The sequence below is a fragment of the Harpegnathos saltator genome, unplaced genomic scaffold (genome assembly GCF_003227715.2).
Source record: "Harpegnathos saltator strain DR-91 unplaced genomic scaffold, Hsal_v8.6 scaffold343, whole genome shotgun sequence".
NCBI classification, from domain to species: Eukaryota; Metazoa; Arthropoda; class Insecta; order Hymenoptera; family Formicidae; genus Harpegnathos; species Harpegnathos saltator.
In genome coordinates, this window is record NW_020230143.1 from 58,913 (window position 1) to 80,261 (window position 21,349).

The following is a 21,349-nucleotide window of genomic DNA, read 5'->3' on the forward strand; positions in this document are numbered from 1 at the left end:
CGGCGCGACTCTTGCGAATGTACATGCCGGAGAAGGGCACGAGGGCGCAGAACACGATCTCCATTCATCACACGTCGAGGGACCGGCGTTTCTGGAAGCTGCGCAATCGAAGACGAGCCAGTTCCGCGTAGATTCGCGCGGGGCGGGGGTGTCGCGGCACCGCCGCGGAGCGATGGATTATTCGTGGGTTCTTCCCGCTGATGATGAGATATCGTCGATGTTCAACATCGACGGTAACTCGATTGAGGCGATCGCGCTGGCTATCGGAGGTACCGTTTCTCGACGAGGAAACAACCACGCCGAGGAGCGCTCACGCGTCACGACATCATAGCTCGTCATTAGGATTAGGACAAGTGGAACGTGATTAACGGTTAATTTTATACGAAGCTGCAAAACCCAAGTAAATTAAGTCATACGCGCGATGTGTACAGTTTGGAGGAATGTTATTAATATATTTGAATATATTAATGTATTATATACATCGCACTGCTCTGACGCAATATCGAGAAATGATTGACGAAATCGATGAGTATTAACATCGGCTAAATTTGCCACCTGCGAAACCCCATATTTTCCTTAAGAAATAAAATTTAAATTTTTCAGAAGGACTATCTCTCTCTATCGTCTCGCTATTCGAAGATGTCTCAGTATTGAATTAGAGCAGCTGTATATCGAAATATTGAGATCTCGATATTAATGTTACGAATTTTGAGAAATGTTAATCAATATATATCGGAATATATTAATAACATCGACTCGGCAGAGCCGGTATAGAGCGATACAGTGACGAGTGTAACGAGTGTAGAGTCATCGAAAAGATCAGGATTAGCACAAAAAATATATCCGGACGTATGTGTGCGCCGAAGGACACTGAATACGGAGTGAAGGATTGATACAACTCGGAAAGGTGCACCTGCATGGTGCTAATACAACCCTAAGCCACGGGTAAGCCGTCGCTCACACAAATTCATACACTCATAAAAGCGAGAAAGGAGTGCAAAGGACGGGAGAATCGAAAGAGAACGGCGATCACTGTCTCTCCGTTACTAGGACTTCCAAGAAAAAAAGAAAAAAAAACATTCGAAAACGTTATATCCGAGACTTTTTGAATTCCGCTCGAGCATATACGAGGCCGAAGTTGTTTTCATAGTACGATAGTGGAATACGAATAGCGACGTTAGATTTAACTATAATTCCAACTTAGTCCACTTCTTAGTATCGCCAAAGGAGTAAACGTCATTCGTCGACGGTGGCAGAGGCTAGTTTACAGGATTAGGATTCGAGTACAGTTTCGAGGATGTAAGAAAATCGCGTTATTAGTGTGCTTGCTGAATTTCGGATATGACAGGAGACGTCCTCAGGACATGGCCTAGCGGATTGTTGAGAGCTGATTTTTGAATCGTTAAGAAGCTGACCGATCGGCGCGAATTCGTAATCTAGACTCGCTCGCGGAATCTAGAACTTCTTTCTGAACTTCGTTTTTCCTTTCTCTTTTTTTCTTTTTGGAACACTACATCTAGGTAGGTCCGCACGACTGACCCTAAGCGGCACTATCTTCCACTTATTATATGGGATGTCCCGCAACGGGGTCTCGATAGCTCGGGGCTTACGTGGCGTTGAATTAATTTGGAGTGGAAGAGATAAAATAAATATACGAATCGATTGTGAGGCGATCATAAGATATTATAATAATGTAATCTTGAATTTATATATAATCCAATTTATAATTCGTATATACGTACAAGAACTTTTATTATCATTATCATTATTATAGCCAGCAGTATTACATGAGGGGATAAAGCAATTTTAAATTGGATTAAATTAAATTTGAGATTACATTATTGTCATTACGTGACAGCCGTTGCAGATTGAAGCATTGAAAATATTCAAGTGAACCGACAATCGAACTTGGAAGAGATCTAAGCGAATGTTATTGCGTTGTGAAGTTACGTATCTCTTGTCGTGTGCTTGAAAATGTGTATCTTCAGTGCTTCCCGATCGGACCCATATTTATTGAAACTTTTCGACTAAACGTAAAGCGAAGGAACATATAATTGAGCCAACGGTATCCCGCTGCGAAACACCGCATAGATTTTGCTCTCGCGTACGACGCGTCCCAGATCCACCGGGCTTCCAGCCATAGACCTCCCGATCATATTGGAAACATAATTGGATTTTTGACACGTTTGTTGTGACTCTTATTCATTTTCAACATTCAGTATCTCGTCGACATGAGCCTCAGGTTAAATTTCCGTTAGGAGACAACGTCACGTTGAAATCAATTGCGATATACCCGGGGATACGGGACAATGATAAATACGATAAAACACAGAAATTTTAACATTATTGTTAGTAGGTTGTAAACCGGTCGATCGGCCGTATACGCAGAATATAAATAAACTATATTATTTGTTCAACCATCTTTCTCTCTCCTTTGTATTTCTTAAAGTATAGAGTTATTTATTAATAAACGGTTTTGTGTTATACATCTTCTACAAGATGCGTTCCTGCAGAAAATATACATCATGTATATTCCCTTTTAATGATACTATACAACGCATTTCAAAACATTTTGTGTCAGATAAAAAGATTGCAGTTGCATCATTATTACAAGATTATTTCAAATTTGAGATTTTTGGATTTATATCAATATTAATGACATTGGCAATTTTATTTTATTTTATTGAACAACATTATAGTATTTATTTTACTGTGATAACCATTTAAGTCTCAATTTTTCTGAAATAAGATTGCGATTTAGCTTCTTCGGGTCGTTTATATACTCTTCTGTGGCTTCATAACGTGCAGGATCTACTTTCGGTATGACATAAAATGTGCCATTCTCGTGTAAATATGTGCCATTCAAATCATCTGCTGTTGGCAACTTTTCGGGCAATTTTATGGGAACAATTTTCACTAAATGCTTTACCTTCCAAAGTAAGGCACAATTCTCTGGTGTGTTCTTAACAATTACAGGTTCTCTTCCCTATAAGATGATTATTAAGTAAATAAAGAATCGACAATGAATAACATTCTATTTAATACCAAAAACTTGAATTACCCGTTCTTTAAGACGTAATTGTTTTGTAAGTATATCCTTTAGATAATAAGGATTACCCATATAAGGTTTCACTAATGTTACCATTAGAAGTTTACTTGGTGTGATACTTGGATCAACATGATTCGGGCTTCTATAAATATGCTTTAGTGAATATCCAAAGCAATAGCTATCATTGTACTGCTTATCAAACACAAATTTTGTTACTCCAATTCTTTCAAATTATGTAAACCCATCAGTAAATATTTAGCTTTTTAGAATGTGATATCTTAAATTACAATATTCTCCATTTAACATTCATAATGTAGAAATATAAACAATTACAAAAATCAAATTTAACAGATTATAATCTTTGAAGTAATTACACTTATTATATACGTTTATACACATAAATATGATAAACGAACTTGTATCAAAATTTTTAAATAAATCATTTTAAAGGAATTGGAGCATACTACATATACATATACTACACGGTCCAACATAACCTTACTTTGGATAATATGTAACATATCCGTATTTCACACCATCTGGCTTCCAACTCTTTGGTGCAGCATAATGACGTACAAAAGTCCAAAAGACTTTCATCCGAGACGTCATCTTTCGATCTAAAAGTTAATCCATTGAAAGAATGAGAATGTAATACCACATAGGTTAGAATTAATTGCACTTTAGAATACGTAGATGGATCAATACAATATTCTGTTTGCATCATTTTGTTTCATGATCATAATTACCTCAATGTTATTCCAATATCCGTGAAATTATTTTGTTTTCTTCGTTTATATATATATCTATTAGAATATATATTAGACTTCTGCACTCTCTTTTGCACTACACAACCTTCTTCTTTGATCTAATTCTAACACGGCTATCGCGTGGCGCCAGAGCCAGCAGTGTAAATCGGAAGAAAACTACCATGAACCATGCATGGATAGTATACAGAAACTTCCAACAAAATCCTACTTTACCGACCAGAGACTTAACCTTTTCCCGGCCATCATCGACGAGATACTCAATTGAGAATGCCAATCGCCAGAATGCCAGTATTTTGGAAGGGAAATCTTTGGTTTTGTTGAACCAAATTCCCTTGAAACTTATTTCGATTATTACTTTCAATTAGTACGATTTCTCCCCAATGCTTTATAGGAATCAGCCACTCTCTATTTAATATGAATTCGCGAACGGAAAATGTGTGTGTGTGCGCGCGACTTGACACGCAAAAGTCGCGGGCGTGCTTTATCTGTCGCAACGTCTGCTTTATTATTATTACTCACCGATGCTTCTTTTTGTCCTCGATGTTTGGAAAGCGCAGAGTGATCTCACGTTCCGAACCGTCCCGATTACGATGCTCCCGCGAACATTCTTCACGATGACCCGATGAGACTCGCTCGCAGCAGACCGGCAACGTAAAAGGCAGCAATTTGAACTTTTGTCACAATGACGACAAACACTCGGCACTTACGAAAGCGTTTCGTCGGAACAATGTTCACTCCCGACTGCGACGAAACTGCGTCACGTCGTTTCGTCATCGCGCGTACGCGCAATATTCACTTTTGGCACTCCCGACAATGTTAATTCGCACGCGAATCGTGTTCCCAACGGGTTACAATAGCGAGACGCACGGAGCGATTTCCCTACCGAACTATCGTGCAATGGTTCGTTCCGAAACTCATCAATACGCTCGACAAATCCTAGCTGCACGTTTCGTGTAATCATTACAGATCACGTTATTTCAAATATGCAAAATTCTCGATACAGTCTTAGTATTCGAAATATGGAAAGAAACATCGTTGTCAAAATGTTTCATCGTCGATTATTATGTCGAAAATATTTTAACAGTTGTTCAAGTGCCTACTGTAGTGACATCATGTGACCAGACTTGAGTCGTTTCGCAACGATTCAAACGAGGATCACTTCGTGCTTTTGTCGTGTCCTTTTCACGAAAGTGTCGCTTGCGAACGAACATCGGGAGTGTTGTATCTCGCGATAGACCATTGTTTCCGCATATTATTCGAATCGCGTAAACGCGATCAAGCGCGATATTCTGCAATACTCCGGACCATCGCGTCGTGTCATTGTCGAGGCTGACAACGTACGATCAACATAATAAGGCGAAAAGGTTAGTTTCCATTCGACGAGACAAGCATCTCCGCATTTCGGTAAGTTTGACCTTTCATTCGTGTCAGCAACATCATGTCGAAACACGAATTCGTAATTGTAAGAAGAATGAGGTTAGATTATAAAATAAGGATAGATTATAAAATAAGGTTAGATGCACATCACGAGATTAGATATACTATGCGAATTGGTAACACGTTCACGTAGAACAGCAGAAAAGCATGAATATACGTTAAAATAATGCGAAAATGATGAGAAAATGAGCGAATCGTGAACATAAAGTGAGTTTCCCCTTGCGGCAAAAACGCAAATATTGAGCGTTTACACTCAATTTTTGCTCAGAATTTACTCTTAAATCTGAACATACATTCAATATTAAGTGCAAACACTGAATGTTTGAGTGTTTTTTCCGTAGAGGTCATCCTGTGCGTAAGAATATTTTGATGGCACATTGCGTATCTCAAGCTATCGGTAACTCAGTCGGGTACGTAACCTCACGGTAAACACATCGGAGTGAAGTTGCTGTCGAGTTATTTGAATTTTATGTGAATTCGTACGTCGCGGCGTACGCCGGAAGTGCAAAGATGTCCACTATGTTTCGTGTGTTTCATTCGTCTGGAGAGAGCGTTTTGTATGCCGTGTGCAGCAACAACGGCAACGGTCGCCAGGTCGCTGTCGCATTTATTAACAGTCGCCGATCGTAATTAGCGTATTTCTTCGGTAGATTTTCGTGTCCGTCTGAATATCCGGAACGACGGAGCGGCCAAGAGCAGCATTCGAGTGCGAGATCAGAACGCGGAAATAATTATGCAGTGATAACGAACACGGTAAGTGAATTTATTTACTGTACACAGTGCTCTCAAAACATCGTTTTGAAGGGACGTCTGACGAACGAATATGCCGAATAAATATGATCGATGAACGCGCTCGAGAGTCAAACGCGTGTCGATCAAAGCGCTCTCCGAATTTTGTCTTATTGTCGCCCTTCGTTTCATTGCGCTGCATACACGATACAGGCGTCATTGAAAATCGATCGAATCGTCGTTCGTATACCGGCAACACGAAATAACGAAAACAGTCGTGAAATTTTATTCGGGCGAATTTAAACGACGCCTCTGGGAGAGAAACGATCCGGCGACGCGAATTTATTAAAAACGTTCCTCATTCCGGCGTAGGGAAGGTCAATATTGCCGCACGATCAACGGTTTCGGTATTTATATTCCTTAAAAAAAGAAAAAAGAGGAAATATATCTGCAACCATTCCCATTCCGTTTTTTTAGTGTGATGTCAACTATGCAATTTTCATTATATATCGGCACAGTTTACATTGAGAAAAAAAAATATTAATAGGGAGAAATGCATTCACAAAATAAACAAACAAGCAGCGGTTTTTTTGCCGGTAGACGCGCACGCTTTGTGTGGTTTCTGCGTGAAAAATATAAAATTATTAAAATTAACACGCTTTGCTGGACGGACGATTTAATGCGGATATACTATTTTATTTTCTCCGACAGTAACGCAAACGTTTATATCCCTAGTTATGCAATTCACGCGTCAAGACACAATAATTACTGCCGTGTTGATAATTTCATTGTTCATCCGTGAAAATTCGCCGATCGTTATTTTTACGTTAACATCGCATTACATACGTAATGCCCGTTACGTAATTTCAGGACGAGCTTCTGCAATTTCAATGGAATGAAAACTCACAGAGCAACGGCGGCGGCAGCGGCTACCGGCTGGCTTTTCGCGAAGAAAAAACAACTTCGGTCGTTGGGTAGCGGAGATGCGAAATATCCTGCAGCGGTAAGTCGAACTTCAAAACTTTCTCATAGAAACTCATTTCCACGAGGGTGATGGTGTGCCTCCTTGGAGCGCGAGAGGGGAGGAGGAGGAGATAGGAAGGAAGGTGTGGAAAATAAGAGGGAAAAAGAAGCGCTTCGTTCGCGAAGTAAAGGAACTTGGCGCACACGGAAAATGTATGCATCTGCATTTCGCTGTATCACTTAATGAACTGCATATCATAAAGAGAAGAGAGAGATAGGGAGATACGCAAGTGCGAGAGAATATTTCTCATCACGGTAGATTTTTCAACATCGTGCACTCTGACTGACTATATATAACATTGAATGTCTTCTGATATTCAATGTTATGTTTACTTCATAATTATATTGGAATCTAATGTTCACATGTATAACATGTGTTACTGTTTTCATATCGCTTTTTTCTTTTTCTTTCTCTTTCTCTTTCTCTTTCTCTTATATTAAAGGCGCAATATTATATGGCCATGACTCCCTCGAAGGATCATCCCAGAGAACCTCTTCATTCACTCTTCTCTCTCTCTTGATGAGAAGTTCCGACATTATGAACGCGCGACGCGCGGCTCGTTATCGCCACTTGCCATAAGGTCGACACATCGAACTCGGTGGCCGACGTGTTGTTATTTATATTGCAACGACATATACGCATACATATATACATATATATATACATACATACATACATACATACAACATACATACATATATATATATCGTTTAAAAAAGAACAGGTGGACAGGTTTCTCTCTCGTTTTTATTTCGAATGTTTCAAGCAATAATGGAGCGAGACGCTTCGTGAAACTGATTACATTTTGGCCATTTACACGGGAAAAAATGAATTTAACGGCTGTGTTGTGCGTGCGAGCGCGCAAAATTGCATGCTATGTTTTATTAAAAATTTATCAGTCAGTTTTTGAAGCCGGAGTGTATAATAAATATTATGCGAAATTGCACCGACGTAAAAGTCATTCTGAAATAAATTGAAACAGAACATTTATATATTGCACGCTTCCAGTTATAAATAAAAAGATTTTTTTATTGTTGCCTAACATTGCGTCGGTCGTTACTGCAACATAAATTATTAACAATATTTGTAGATGTTACATCAGTTTGTTCTACTATTTCCCATTTTTTACAACTCCATTAAATATTCAGTGAAATCCTTTTTATTAAAAGAAATATTTTTATCACAAAATCTCTCTCTCTCTCTCTCTCTCTTTCTCATTGAGAGAAGTAACTTTAGGCTTTCTACATTTTTTTTAATTCTTATAATCTTATTTCTTCGTACATTTTGTTACGAAAACCACAACACTTTAATACCTGTCGGGTTCGATTAAAAGAGAACTGTCCACCGGAACACCGATGCCCTCCATTCGGTTATTTTTACAGGATACGGTAGGATACGAGAGTTATATATAGAAACTTTAACACGTTCGCGCGATCGTCACGCGCACAAATATCGGTTTTGCATGAACTGGATGGATTCGACAAAAGAAAAAACAGAAAATTTTCGCCGAAAATGCTCGCGCACGTTTGTTCACATGCGACATACATACGGGGGGAATGTGCAGCTTTTCTAGCGCCTGTTTTGTGCGGGTAGGTTTAGCTCCGATATTTAGCCGTAGCATTGATTTTTACCGTCGGTTCTAACGGCGCCGTCGAAAACATTGAGCTTTTTAAAGCGCCTATAAATCTCCTGCGGCGGCAGTCGCGAAAACCCGAAATCCATTTCGTGCCATTTGCGACAGTACCGGTATAATACATCGCGTATTCATGGCGGTACAATGGCTCGCAATTTCGGCTTTGGCGTAACCATTAAAGCCGCAAATATTCAAGTAGCAATAATACGCGGTTACACATTGAAAGGAGAGGAAAAAGAGAGACAGAATATCGGGTTTCAAATATTTCACTGCATTTTAGATAATTGAATTTGTGTGTTCGAGACGTTTATATAATATTTGTAATTAAAATGCTATATACACGGTCAGAATACTGGCTTATTTATTTTATTACTTTTAAAGAAAGTATCTCATGACGTGAATTTTTAAGCTATTTTTACGCTCACTCGTGGCGAACATGAATAGACTTTTGAAAGGAGCGCGCAAATTTGCAGAATGCGTAAACTTGGACGAATGAAACGAAGCGGAGCGAAGCGAAACGAAACGGAACTTGTTATCGTAGTCCTATTAAGATCGCACTTTTATCGGAACTTATGAACTATTAGCGAAAGAATAAATATAGGGCAAAGAGCGGCAGGGTTCGCCGTGAGAAGCGAGGCCGATCGAAGCCGAGCGGTGCCTCTCGATTACCATGAAAAACTCGTACCCGTCGAAGCGACGACGGTGTGGGATGCGAAGATTCCCCCCCCCCCACCCCCCGATCGTCGGAAAATTACAGTGAGTGGCGAGCACAAAACGCCCGGTCGACCTTCAGGCTATCTCTCATCTCCGATTACCTTCTCCTTCGCCTTCCATTTCTCGCGTCTTCCGGTCCATTCCGGAAGGCAATCCTACGCGGAAGATTTATCGTCGCGTTCCTCTCCCGGCATAATTTCGCAGGGTTTTACTCTCGCGACGACTCGCTAGAACTCGAACGAGTTCTCCTCGTGTAACGACTTCGCGGCTTGTAATGCGGCTATCGCGAGGCGCAATAATCTCCTCTCGGTATCCATCGCGGATAATATCGCGTAATTTAGAGCACCCCTCCTACCCCTCAGTGGCGCAATGTTCGCATTCCTCCTCCCCCTCATTAAATGCCCGAGCGTTGTCGTCGAAATTTCCCTGGCATCGTCTCATATCACTATATGTGACGCTGTGTTACAAATTGATGATCTGTTTTATTAATTATTAACTGTACTCTCTGAATCTATTACCACCGCCAATTCCTCAATTGAACATTCATAATCTCATTTTTCATGTTGCGTAAATGAATCTCTACACGGGCAATTGCAAATTACAATAATTGCGGATGCTCAGTTCGTAACGATCTCATTAACTTTCGCGTTAACGCACGAAATTAACGTCGAAGCGCTGGGTCATGCGCACAGCGCTTCACGACTTAGCGGACTTTGTCCTTGAGCGCGATATTTTTCTACGTTCTAAATCACACATTATCGCATTGTGATAAGTATTCCCGCACGCTCGCCCGGGGATTTCAAGTCGACCGTCGCCGTTATTGCATGCGGAAGTAAAAAGAAGAAAAGTAAAAAGGGAGAGAGAGAAAAGAACATCGGGATGTTCGCGCCATTGTGTCGGCCGAAATATACTTTTATTCGGCTATCGTCCGTAGCACGAGCGCGCCATTACCTTTTTACAGGAGCGTTGGGAGTACCAGCGAGTTATTTACGATATTGCGCGGCCGGCTGTAAAAGGACACCTTGATTAAACAGCTTGATTAAATACGCTCATTATATTCACCTTCATTACGCGTCGTGTGAGCGAGCGAGCGAGTGAGCAAGTGGGAGGACAATTTAATTAATGTCGCGCGAAAACACGTTGTCGGGTTTGTTCCTGTCCGTTCGTTCGCACGCTAAATTCGAACCCGGTAAATTTACTCGCTGCAAAGAGCAACGCGCTGTTATCACGCGTTGCCTTCTTTCGCGTCACGTTATATTACCGCATAGAATATCCCATGGCTGGCACGTGTGTATTATTGGACTTCGCCCTTTATATTTTATCAGTCAGTATATTTTATCGCATATGCTTATGCGACACGGGAATGTGTACTCTCAAATATAATAGACGTGTACGTATCGTTAAATCATACTATTCTCCTATGTATTCGCATATGAAATGCAGAAAGCTCCAGCTTTGGACGGCATATGATTTCGCGACGGAACGTCGAGAGAGAGAGAGAGAGAGAGAGAGAAAACAGAATTCTGCTTGTAATTTTAATTAAACTTATAATTACAATTTTCCCTGGAGCCGTCACACGAAGTCAACACTCCAAGTCGATTTGTTTAGAGCGGACAAAAGCCGGGTGTTGCGATGATTGCGTCATTCTGTCGTGATACGCAACGTATAATTTCCTATGCGTATGTGTCCCTCACGCCAAGAAATCGATCGCGCGTGCCTATCAATTAACTTATCTGCACTTTACGATCTCCATTCTGACGCTGTCAACGTGCATAAATAGCGGTCGCCATCTTTTTTTCCCCTCGCTTTTTCCCCCCATCGAATGCGGGAACAAATCACACGTCTACCGATGTTGGTGTGGAAAACGGATCGTCGAGAATAGGTTTGATAGCGCGAGGTGGGAGGTGTTTCGTCGCTATTGAAGAGCTTTCAGTTGCAGGTGCTATAAGATAAATTGAGAACAATCGTACTTGCTTCCGGTCTGATGTATCGTAATAGTCACGAAATATTGTACCGTATTAAAAATCGAACGCAGCAGGTTCTAGCAGGTCTGGCTTCTTCGATTGCTAGTTAGTATCCCGGAGAAATCCTCTCTCTCTTTCTCTCTCTTTCTCTCTCTCTCTCTCTCTCTCTCTCTCTCTCTCTCTCTCTCTCTCTCTCTCTCTCTCTCTGTCTTGCTCAGAATCGAACATTTCTAAAGAAATAGAGGCGATGTCGAATTTCGGAAGTTCTTTAACATAATTTCCTCCGGCGAGGAACATTTTTACGCGGAGGCGCGGCGACGAACGCAGACGAAAGATTGATGACAGCGGGATAGCTTTCAAGTTCTCTCTCTCGAGAGAGAGAGAGATTGTCGCGGACACTTTCGAGTGCACTCTGTGGTTTCTGCGATCGGCGACGGGGAATATTAGCACGCTGGTATTGAATTTTCGAGCGGGCCGATATAGCTCCTCTATACTCGAATACTAAAGTTCACGTCGCCATGTGTGCACGAGTCGGAATAAAAGTTTCCCGTCATTGAATACATGTCACAGAGGCGGAGAGGCCGCCGAGATGCCTCGTTAAATCGCGAAGACCGCACCGTGTAATAATTCACCGACGTGAACCGAGATCTGTTGCAGCGAGAGAAAATGAAAATGCGCTGGTGCAGAAACGTAAGTCGTGCGGATCACATTATAATGCGTTCAGGAACGAGACGAAAAACAAATAACACGGCGCAGGACGTCGATAAATTTCGCACAAATTATATCGCGATGTTTCTGAAAACTTTTTGGCAAGAAGAAGTGGACGGTGTTGGAGCAATAAGACTATAAGTCGCGCGAATTAAATTGCTATACATCGAGGGGCTGAAAGTAGAGAACAGCGAAATTAGCAGAGAAGCCGAGTGTATGATTAAATATCGCGCGAATTATATCGGAATGCGTAATTGGAAGCATTACGAGAGAGAAACGGGAAGAAACGGGCGGGTGGTTGGAACGGGGCACAGCACGGGAATAAAAGATCACACAACTTGTAAGCTCTCTTTTTGCCGGCCGGCGGAAGCGAGTAAACGGTACATTGTGAATTTTCCGAGCGATAAATGAACTTCAAGACAAAAGCGACAGCTCTCTCGTATGATTCGGCCGGAAGTGGACAATGATGGTCGACGACGATGAGGTCGCCGTGAATTTATGCTCTCGGTTAATGGTTAATCGCGATCCGCGCTTGGCACGTAGGAGAGAATTTAACACGACGGTGGCAATATAACGCGACGGTATAACGAGTGAAGTCGACGAGGTCAAACGAGCGCGGGGTAAAACGCTAGCGGATTCATAAAAGTCCAACCTGCATCTTTTCCTCTTCTTTTTTTATTTTTCCTCTCCCCGCCCTCTCCTCCTCTTCCTCCTTTCGCCGTCAGAAACGTGCCGGGCGTATCGAGGTGAGGTTTTCTTTCGCGAAAACCCGCTTTTTGCTGCGCTTCGCAGTTCGGCGGGCTTCGAACTTTCGAGCCGTGTGTCGGAGAAGTACGATAAATGACTTTCGCCCGTGACTTTTTCTCGACGCGCGACGTATCGACGTACGATATTTTAGTGGCGACAAAAAAGACACGCGCGAATATCGCGGGCGTATGTAATGCTTATCTCTTCAGCGCCGAGTGTAGCCACTCCGGAGATTTCCACGAGAGAACGGTACACTGTAATATTTCTCGTCGTTTCGTCTTGTTATTCCAACGTTCGAGCTTCGCGTCGCACGATCGGAGAACGCGGCTGTGCAACGTTATTCGAGCAATGCCTTTATTTCAGCAGCAAGCAGGCGCTTGTTCGCTCGCTCGCTTGAGATATCAATGTTGGGCTACAAGGGCGCTTTTAACGCGAAAGCTCCGATAATACGCGAGCCTTCGCGTATCGCAGATTAAAGTGTTCCCTGCGGATCGCAAATGCAGGACGGACGATTCCCGTCGTTTTGCACGCCGTCCGTTCGCCGCTCGCTCTCGTTATCGGCGATTTTAATTCCGGGCGATTTTCAGCCGATCGCTGAATTAAATCGCGGCAATTAGTTAATTGCACAGAGTGCCGTGGAGTCGAGGAGCGGTGAAACGTGAATACGTTTCGCGAATGACGAAGCATACGACCCGCAGATCGAAGCTTGTTAACGGGTTTATAAGTAGGTCTCTCTTGTACATTCGCTTTATATACCGTGTGGTCGGGAAAGTGGGAATTAACACTGGCTAACACTCGGCAAATTTGCAGTCGAGAGCGCCCCTCCCGTGGAAAATTGAACGGATCATACGATAAAGCTGATTTAGCAACAGGAACAAGCGGTCGCGAGAGGAGAGGGGATTTTTGGGGATTAAACTTTCCTGTTGCGCTCTTGAAAATCTCCGTTCATTACCTCATGCCGGGAACATGAAAGGATTTCCAACTTTCCAGTTGTAAATAGCGAAGCTCTTTCATCACTTAATTGATATTAATTACTACACGCACGGAGAACATTCAAAAAAGTCCGGTGGGCGCAGGATATCCCTCGTGAAGAGATAAGCGCGTAACATTTTTTCATTTTCTCGTGCGCAAAGTTTTATTTGGTTGAACGTTAATCCCGAAAATTGAAAAGCTACCATTCCGTTTCGCTGAGTGAGCGAGCGATGCGAGAGTCACATTTCACAGCTGGGCAATATTCAAATTTCCTTGACGAGCGTTTTAATGAAATCTGCGAGGACCGCGCATGATTCTTCTCCCGGCCGTGGAATAATCGCCGGCTTAACGACGCCGCTCGTAGCGACTTAAGCTTCGCTTCCGGGTCTGAGTGTTAGCTGCTCCCTCATGCCGCCCCGCGAATTTTAATCGGCGAGAGACGTAGACGACGTAGCAGCTCGAACGCGACGGAAGTTACGAATGGAAGGTGAGCGGGCTTTAACTTTGCCGTGGAACTGCTGGGTCTCCTCGGGCAACTTGTACTCATTTTCCATAAGCGAGTCGTAGCGACGAAGAAGCTCCGCGGGACTGCCTTGTTTCAACAGCACATGTGTGCGAAACATTTTAATTCTGGGTCGTTTCCAGAGAAGAAAAACTTTGCGCCCCGCGTGTCAATTTTAAATATTGCTACAGAATTGCGCTCGCGAGCTGTTCGTATATGTTTACAGCTTTATTTATCCGTAACAAGAAAGTTCTTGTCTCTTTGCCGACGCACTTCATGATACAAACACATTGCAAAATATTTAATTTATCTTCATAATTATAGAAAAGTTCAAATCTCTCTTCTTCCGAAAGAATATGAAGAAGAAGAAGAAGAGAAGAAGTAAAACAACTCGGATAATAAATGAAAATTATATCTCTTCCCGACGCCAGCGACGGCCGGCGCGGAATTGCATTGTAGATTTCTCCGGTATTGTCCAATATTAATCCGAAGTGTCGCAAAATTTTAATCAAAAGCGCATTACATGAAGCGTCGCGAAAGTCCCAGCGTGGTAAGCTCGACAAGCTCTCAAACTCCGCGAACGCCTGTTTCCAACTATGTAGATCAAGCTCACCGAGGTGACATCTGTCCCGCGTTCTCCTCTGTCTATCTAGCTAAATTAATTATACTTTGAAGTTGCGTTTTATGCCTATTTGTAAGCGCTCCGTCAAGGTACGTGCGGAAAACGTCGAAGCCGCGCGCGCTCTTTGGCCACGCGTCCTTGTAATTCGCAATCCGCACAGTGTGCGATATTTCGATGGTGGAGAGAGACACACTCCCGAATGTGTACCGACTTGGTGATGGCTCGCTTACGTAAGGCAAATCCGGATTGCAACGTGGAGGAGAAGGAAGAGAGAGAGAGAGAGAGAGAGAGAGAGAGAGGAGGTGGAGGCCCTGGCTCTTTCTGTTCCAATCGGGGTCTCTCGGTGGCGGCGAACCAGCCTCGAACTTTCCAACAACTAACAAAGTCTCGCGAACGGCAAACTAATTGAGTTTTCCCGCCAATTATCCCCGACCCCGCCCAACAATTACTTTTATATTCGTTTTTCTCGTTTCTCTCTCTCTCTCTCTCTCTCTCCTTCTCTGCCCTGTTTCACCGGTGCTATCGGGCTTCGTGCTTCGCTTCAAAGTCTGTCGTAAAGTAAACGGATCTGAGGATAGCCGAAGAATAGTCGAGCCAGGCTAATCCGATCGAAGAAGCTAGCCCTCGTTGCGGATAGATAGCGGAGAATCGGAGCTTGAATGATCGCGACCGCCGCGACCGGGCTGTTCAATTTCTGCTCTTTCTTCTCTCGCCTTCCTATTTACGGCAGCGAGGACGATCACCGCGCGGTTAGTTCTTGCCGAATCCTTGCGGGGACGTTCGATAGATCGTATCGGCGATAAGACATCTCCGATATACGGCTGTACACTTATATATAGGCGACAAAGTCGAATTGTCCTGGAAAAGGGGAGCGAGGAACTTTCTTCGCTTGGCGACCGAAGAATCGCTAATATCGTTAAGCCAGATAGCCTGGCGTCGCTTTTTCCGAGAACTATACTATATATAGTTCGCAATAGAAGTCGCGCAAAAGAGATAGCGCTAGTCTAACTTATCTCGCAGTTATTTGCAGTGTCAGATATTTTGAAGTGTACTCGCTGAGGCAAAATAGAGGACACGATAAATATTGTCGAAAATATTTATCGACGATTACTCCTATTTAATCACTGAGAGTGAAAACGCAAGTAAAAGCATAAACAATCGAAAGACACCTTATCGTGCTTATCGACACTGTCAACATCCCCGGAACGACGACGGAGCACGCGGTAGTGAATGCCGGTCGGGGTCGCGGATGGAGATGGTAGGGATAAGTGGATACATGGCGTACGCGTGCGAACGGGGGAGAAGTAGTAAACTCGGCGAATGTGCGTCACATACACGCGTGGTACGCGCGCCGCGCCGGAGGGAGCGCGAAAAACCGCAGCTACGGCTACGAGACGTAGACACGAACATTTCGAGTCGACGTGTTCGCGTAGGAGGAACTCTGCTTCCCTTCTTCGTCTCGTCTCGTCTCGTCTCATCTCGTATCGGAAGCGCGAATCTCAAGTCTGCTGGAGCCGCGTTGCGTGGATCGCAGATCGACCGCACGGCACGACGTCAGCGAGGAAAAGCTGGTGGCACGGCGCTCGATCGTCGGAAAAATCGAAAGTATGCCGTTCTTCAAGAAGCTCCGCAGATTTTCTCGCCACAAAAGTAAGTCGACTTGAGGATACCACTTGTCTGAGACCTTCGACTCGTTTACACGATCGAGTGTTTAATGTTAAACATGGACGTTGCGCAGTTGGTCTGTTTGCCCAATTGCATACGCGACGTTGTGCGAACTTGGAGTCTCATTTGAAATTTGAATCGAATGAAATGTTTATGTTGATCGCTCCGTTACAGCATGCGACAGCTCGACCCGTACAAGTTCAAAGTTCGAAGCTCAATTTCGTTCTTTCGATATTATTTCTCAGATTATCGCGTTTTATCGTTTTACTTAATTTTCTTTCTGATTTTACTTACACACCAACGCTCCGCGTAAGTCGTGTTTCTTTTCGTCTGATCGACGCAGAATCGAAGCTCGAAGTTCGCTCTCACGTCTTTGCTCGCTAAACACGAGTTTTCTGTTAGACTTGAGTCTCATCCGTAAGTTTTCCTGATTTTCTCGCGTAAAACATTTCTTAAGATATAACTGGGATCTTAATCCGATTTGCCGAAATCTCTATATAGATTCAACTAAGGAGAGTAATGTGTTTCGAATATTTCCGTGCAAGGAAACCAATATTTTTTCAACATCCTTTTTCTGACCTTTATTTTATGTTACGGATTTATCTTTTTTATTTTCTATTCTATTGGATATATATCATATTTAGTACAAAAATCGGATTCTTTGCTTGATATCACAGACATATAGCAAAACCGAAAGGAAAGTACGAGTTTCTATGATGTATCTATCTCTATTCTAAACAGAGAACCCATGGAATGAGAACCCATAAGAATGAGATTCCCAGTTGATATCGTAATCGTATAACCAATTTTGGGACAAATTTGAGAGTTCTAGTTGTAATTTAAGAGACACAATGCGTGTTTGTCATTTTGTCCGATTATTTACGAAGTAACTTAGATGACTAGGTTAGTGCGAGGCGCTATTTTCTTCGGCCTTCGTCTCTCTCTCTCTCTCTCTCTCTCTCTGTCTCTCTCTCTCTCTCTGTCTCTCTCTCTCTCTCTCTCTCTCTCTCTCTCTGTCGACTAAGTAGCGCATTTCTCTGACTAAAGTCGTCCGTAATCGAATTGCGACTCCGCGCAGATCCCACGCGTGGCGTGCAGTGGTGCGGGGCGGCCTTTAAGGGTATGTGCTTCGATTTCGTTCTGCGCTTCGTCTTAATGCAGTTTCGAACTGATCGAGACGTGTTATTCTCTCTCTCTCTCTCTCTCTCTCTCTCTCTCTCTCTCTCTCTCTGGAAGACGCGAGATAGCAAATCAGTATTCGCGGTGTAATTTGCGCGACGCGCTCCGCTTTAATCGGCTCTAACATTCGGCACGGCGAAATACATTCGCCACTCATGAACCTTCGATCCACAGTCTCAATCGCTCTTCAATCAAATCGCGCGTTAGATACCGTCGCGTTAAGCTCACAAGCAAAATTTGTCGCCTCGATTCCAAGGCGCATGTTGGAAATCCGTTTTGTACAAAATCGGTCGCGATATGCAATTTTTATATTTTGCACTTTTCTCCATACTGGCGCGACAACGACGCGCAGGCATTTCCTTAAATTTTACAGCACGTGCGACTCGGTGTATCGGTGCGCGCTACGTGAGGAACAGGAAGTGACATGGGTATCGAGGACTCAGCGAGATATCGAAGTTTCGCGCGCGCTCGTCAGCGAAGATACGAGCGCAACGTTGAAATTCCGTTTTACGTGACAACGCCGTATTTACGGTTGTCAAACGACCGCTGTGCGTCACGTTGTGTTGTCGTGCGCGTGCTCTGTGCCTGGAATAAATATCAGTCAATATTTATCGCGTGGGCCGTTTGAATTCATCAAAATATATTTTGATCCGCCATATCGCAAGTGCGCGCGCCATGTACGACGCTCGAGAAATAATAAATACGGCAAACGCGGACGTGAGTCGCGCTTAGATGTTGCAGTAGCCATACTGCAAGTGAAATATTTTAAAAAATTGCTATTTCATCACTCTCCGTCTCCTATTTCTGAGGATCTCGAAGACAAATTTATCGTGACGAATCCCTCCGAAAGCCTAAACTATGAGAATCTCTCGCGCGGAAATGGCGCGGAATTGACGAGAAAAGAGAAAATCGGGCAAGAGTCGGGAGTACAGCACAGCCATATTTTTCTTCTTCCTTTCGCGAGCGAACACGACTCGTTATATCGTCGTCAGAGAAGTTTAATAGCCCACGCTATAAAGAGTTAATCGAACGACGCGTTTGAGAGACGACGACGAGATCGGTCAGAACGCAACGCGCGCATTCTCAGCGTTCTCCCGAGCGCCGTTATATTTTTCTCTTACCCTCTCATTTTTTGTTCTTCCTTTGCACTCGTCCCCAGGTGTGTGTATGCGCCGTGGTATCTTAATCATATACCTTTATCATGCGCCCGATTTCCTTTCACCCGTCGTAATCATTAGACGCCCGTGGATTTTTTTGTCCGTTTTTTCACTTTACACGCGACGATTATTCGGCGCCGTGCGGTGTTTCCCCCTTTTACGCACACATCGCGGTTTTCTGCGTCGTAATTTCCCTAACGTATAATTTTCATCTCCGCGATATCTTTACATAATATCATACATGCGCGGTTTTCACTTTTCGCCGATCGCCGCCAATTCACCACCGGTTTGCTGATCGACCGATTACGTTGCCATAATTCGACGTCGACGATAATCTCACTCGCTCGACCCTAATCCCCGATTCGGCGATAGCGAGACGTCATTCGCGAGCCGATTCGTCGCATGAATCCTTTCCCTCCTCTCTCTCTCTCTCTCTCTCTCTCTCTCTTTCTCTCAGTTGAAAAAATGCGAAATTGCGGGGAGCCTCGTTTCTCAAAATTACCAATTCAAATGAGCTATACGTCGCATGGGATAAAAGAGGGAAAAAGTGCGCTTCCGTACCCAATCGCTTGAACATTTTTTCCGCCGTTCATCCTTTTGTTTTCTCGGATCATACGCGAGTGGGCGGACGGGCGACGGGCGCGAATTTCGCTTCTGGCGTCCTTTCGTTTCTCCGCTGATACAATGCCGACGAAGGCACCGTGGCGTGTACGGCGCACCACCGACAAATTTACAGCTCCCTCACACAGAAACACCGGCGCATATGCGCCTGCGGGTTTATATCATCTGGCGTCGTCGTTTATTCAAATATACGCACGCGAGTGTGCGCGCGTCCATCATTTCGCCGGCTGAATTTCCGTCCTTTTCGGCGAGTAACGTTCCGTATATGTATTTGCGCGCGCGCGTCCGTACGCTTGTGTGTCCGTATCTCTCTCGACAGGGAAATTCATTTCCCATCGCGAAACTTCGCGTCGAGTTTTACGGCCTCTCAAAGCGGTCGCGAAGTAGCAGTCGCAAGAAGTAGATTAATCAACGTAGCACGCACGCGCGTCTTTGTGCAGCTGCGCTGTTTAAGGATCGACGTTAATCGTTCTCGAAAATGTTGTGAATTGAGTGACAGTAAAGAAGAACATTTAAAATTTATAAACTCCGATGAGGATATATGTCGCAGGACAATCCGAAATCAGTGAAAACGATGTTGACATTTGTGTATTTTTTATTCATTTCGCAACATTTCGCGCACGCGAATATTATATATATATATATATATATATATATATATATATTTCATCATCGAGATCTCAAGTTTGAAATTTCGTCGAGTTAGCATCGTGTGACGACTTGAATCGAGAGTGACAGTAGAAAACGTCTAGCAGTTTTGAGCTTTCTGATGAGATAAGTGGATATGTGTCGCGGTTGAAATAAAATTTGAAATAATAAACAACCATTGGTCGCTGGTGGTACTTAATTTATTCTGAATGACAGCACATACAGATGATATTCTCGACCTCGAAATCTCAAGCTCGGGACATTTCGCCGTGTTAACATCGCGTGACGCGCAGCAGCTGGAACCGACGACGGAATTCGAAGTCACGTCCGCGGAAAAGTTCGGCGCAAACAGCTTAGGGATAGCGAATATTTAGAGATATGCCAGCCTGGCTGAAAATTTCGGATCCTCCGGGGTCGTGCATATTTCGCGAGCCCAGCTGGGAAATTTCCTCGTTTCCTCGCCGCAAAGGATTTACCGGCTCGGGATTGCGACTTCGCGCACATCCCAGTCGTTAACTTTAATTCCATCATCTTTACTGCGTGTAGAAATATATATGTAGAAATATATAGAGTCAGAGAGAGAGAAAGAGAGAGAGAGAGAGAGAGAGAGAGAGAGAGAGAGAGAGAGAGAGAGAGAGAGAGAGAGAGAGAGAGAGCTATACTAGAGATTTTCCCTGGGAAACCGATCGATTTTTCACTTTCGACGAACGAAGGTAATATACCGCGACAGACTTCATCGGGGCAAACGGGGATCGACGACCTAACTCTGCTCTAACGTTTTCCACTACTACGCTCTTCTAGCACATTTTCCGGATAGTGACAAGTTTATTTTCTCGTCGCGTTCCCACGGACGACAGAAGCCGATTCTATTTCGTCCTAACTATAAATAATGGTGCGTAGTCCGTAGCGCCGCTGCAAAATCGTGCGATTTATATTCGTATTCTGTATATATGTCTGTTATATTTGCACACCGATTATTCCGCCAATCTCGGCATATGCTGCGAAGTATTATTGCACGTCGGACTATTTTTTAATCCGGATGGCGGCATTTGCCGCGCTGCCTGTTGGGTAACGTATGCGAACAGTTATTACATTGACGCAATTAGAATGACGTGCTTGGCAGTAGAAATTGCGACTGATTACGAATATCCGTGAATAATTTGCGTTTAAAAAGAAAGCAAATTAAATTTAAAGTCATTTGTGGACTTCAT

The 21,349-nt window shown here is 43.5% G+C and overlaps 2 protein-coding genes and 1 long non-coding RNA gene across 3 annotated transcripts in view; 2 read left to right on the forward strand and 1 right to left on the reverse strand.

The window, feature by feature from the left end:
* Positions 1-2,661: 2,661 nt before the first annotated feature.
* Positions 2,662-3,953, reverse strand: mRpL30 (mitochondrial ribosomal protein L30). Its single transcript, XM_011141330.3, has 4 exons — positions 3,796-3,953; positions 3,552-3,666; positions 3,062-3,191; positions 2,662-2,986 (listed from the first exon to the last, which is right to left on the reverse strand). Exons 2-4 carry the CDS (start codon positions 3,656-3,658, stop codon positions 2,708-2,710), a joined length of 516 nt encoding a protein of 171 aa, XP_011139632.1. The 5' UTR covers positions 3,659-3,666; positions 3,796-3,953; the 3' UTR covers positions 2,662-2,707.
* Positions 3,954-4,928: 975 nt separating this feature from the next.
* Positions 4,929-7,154, forward strand: LOC112588915 (uncharacterized). Its single transcript, XR_003113121.1, has 3 exons — positions 4,929-5,180; positions 5,904-6,006; positions 6,853-7,154. It is a non-coding gene; the product is annotated as an uncharacterized LOC112588915 (long non-coding RNA).
* Positions 7,155-16,216: 9,062 nt separating this feature from the next.
* The window catches only part of LOC105186123 (low density lipoprotein receptor adapter protein 1), a 63,921-nt gene continuing 58,788 nt past the window's right edge, over positions 16,217-21,349 (forward strand). Inside the window, exon 1 of the mRNA XM_011147315.3 lies at positions 16,217-16,518. Coding sequence (XP_011145617.1) covers positions 16,476-16,518 — 43 coding nt within the window. The 5' untranslated portion in view covers positions 16,217-16,475. The remainder of the gene's footprint in view (positions 16,519-21,349) is intronic.

Excerpts from the sequence above, each read along its gene's own strand:
- mRpL30 (XM_011141330.3), bottom strand. The coding sequence starts at position 3,658 with ATGACGTCTCGGATGAAAGTCTTTTGGACTTTTGTACGTCATTATGCT. Across the intron at positions 3,192-3,551 it reads TATGTTACATATTATCCAAA|AAGCCCGAATCATGTTGATC; the intron begins GTAAGGTTATGT and ends GCATATTTATAG. Across the intron at positions 2,987-3,061 it reads AATTACGTCTTAAAGAACGG|GGAAGAGAACCTGTAATTGT; the intron begins GTAATTCAAGTT and ends ATCATCTTATAG.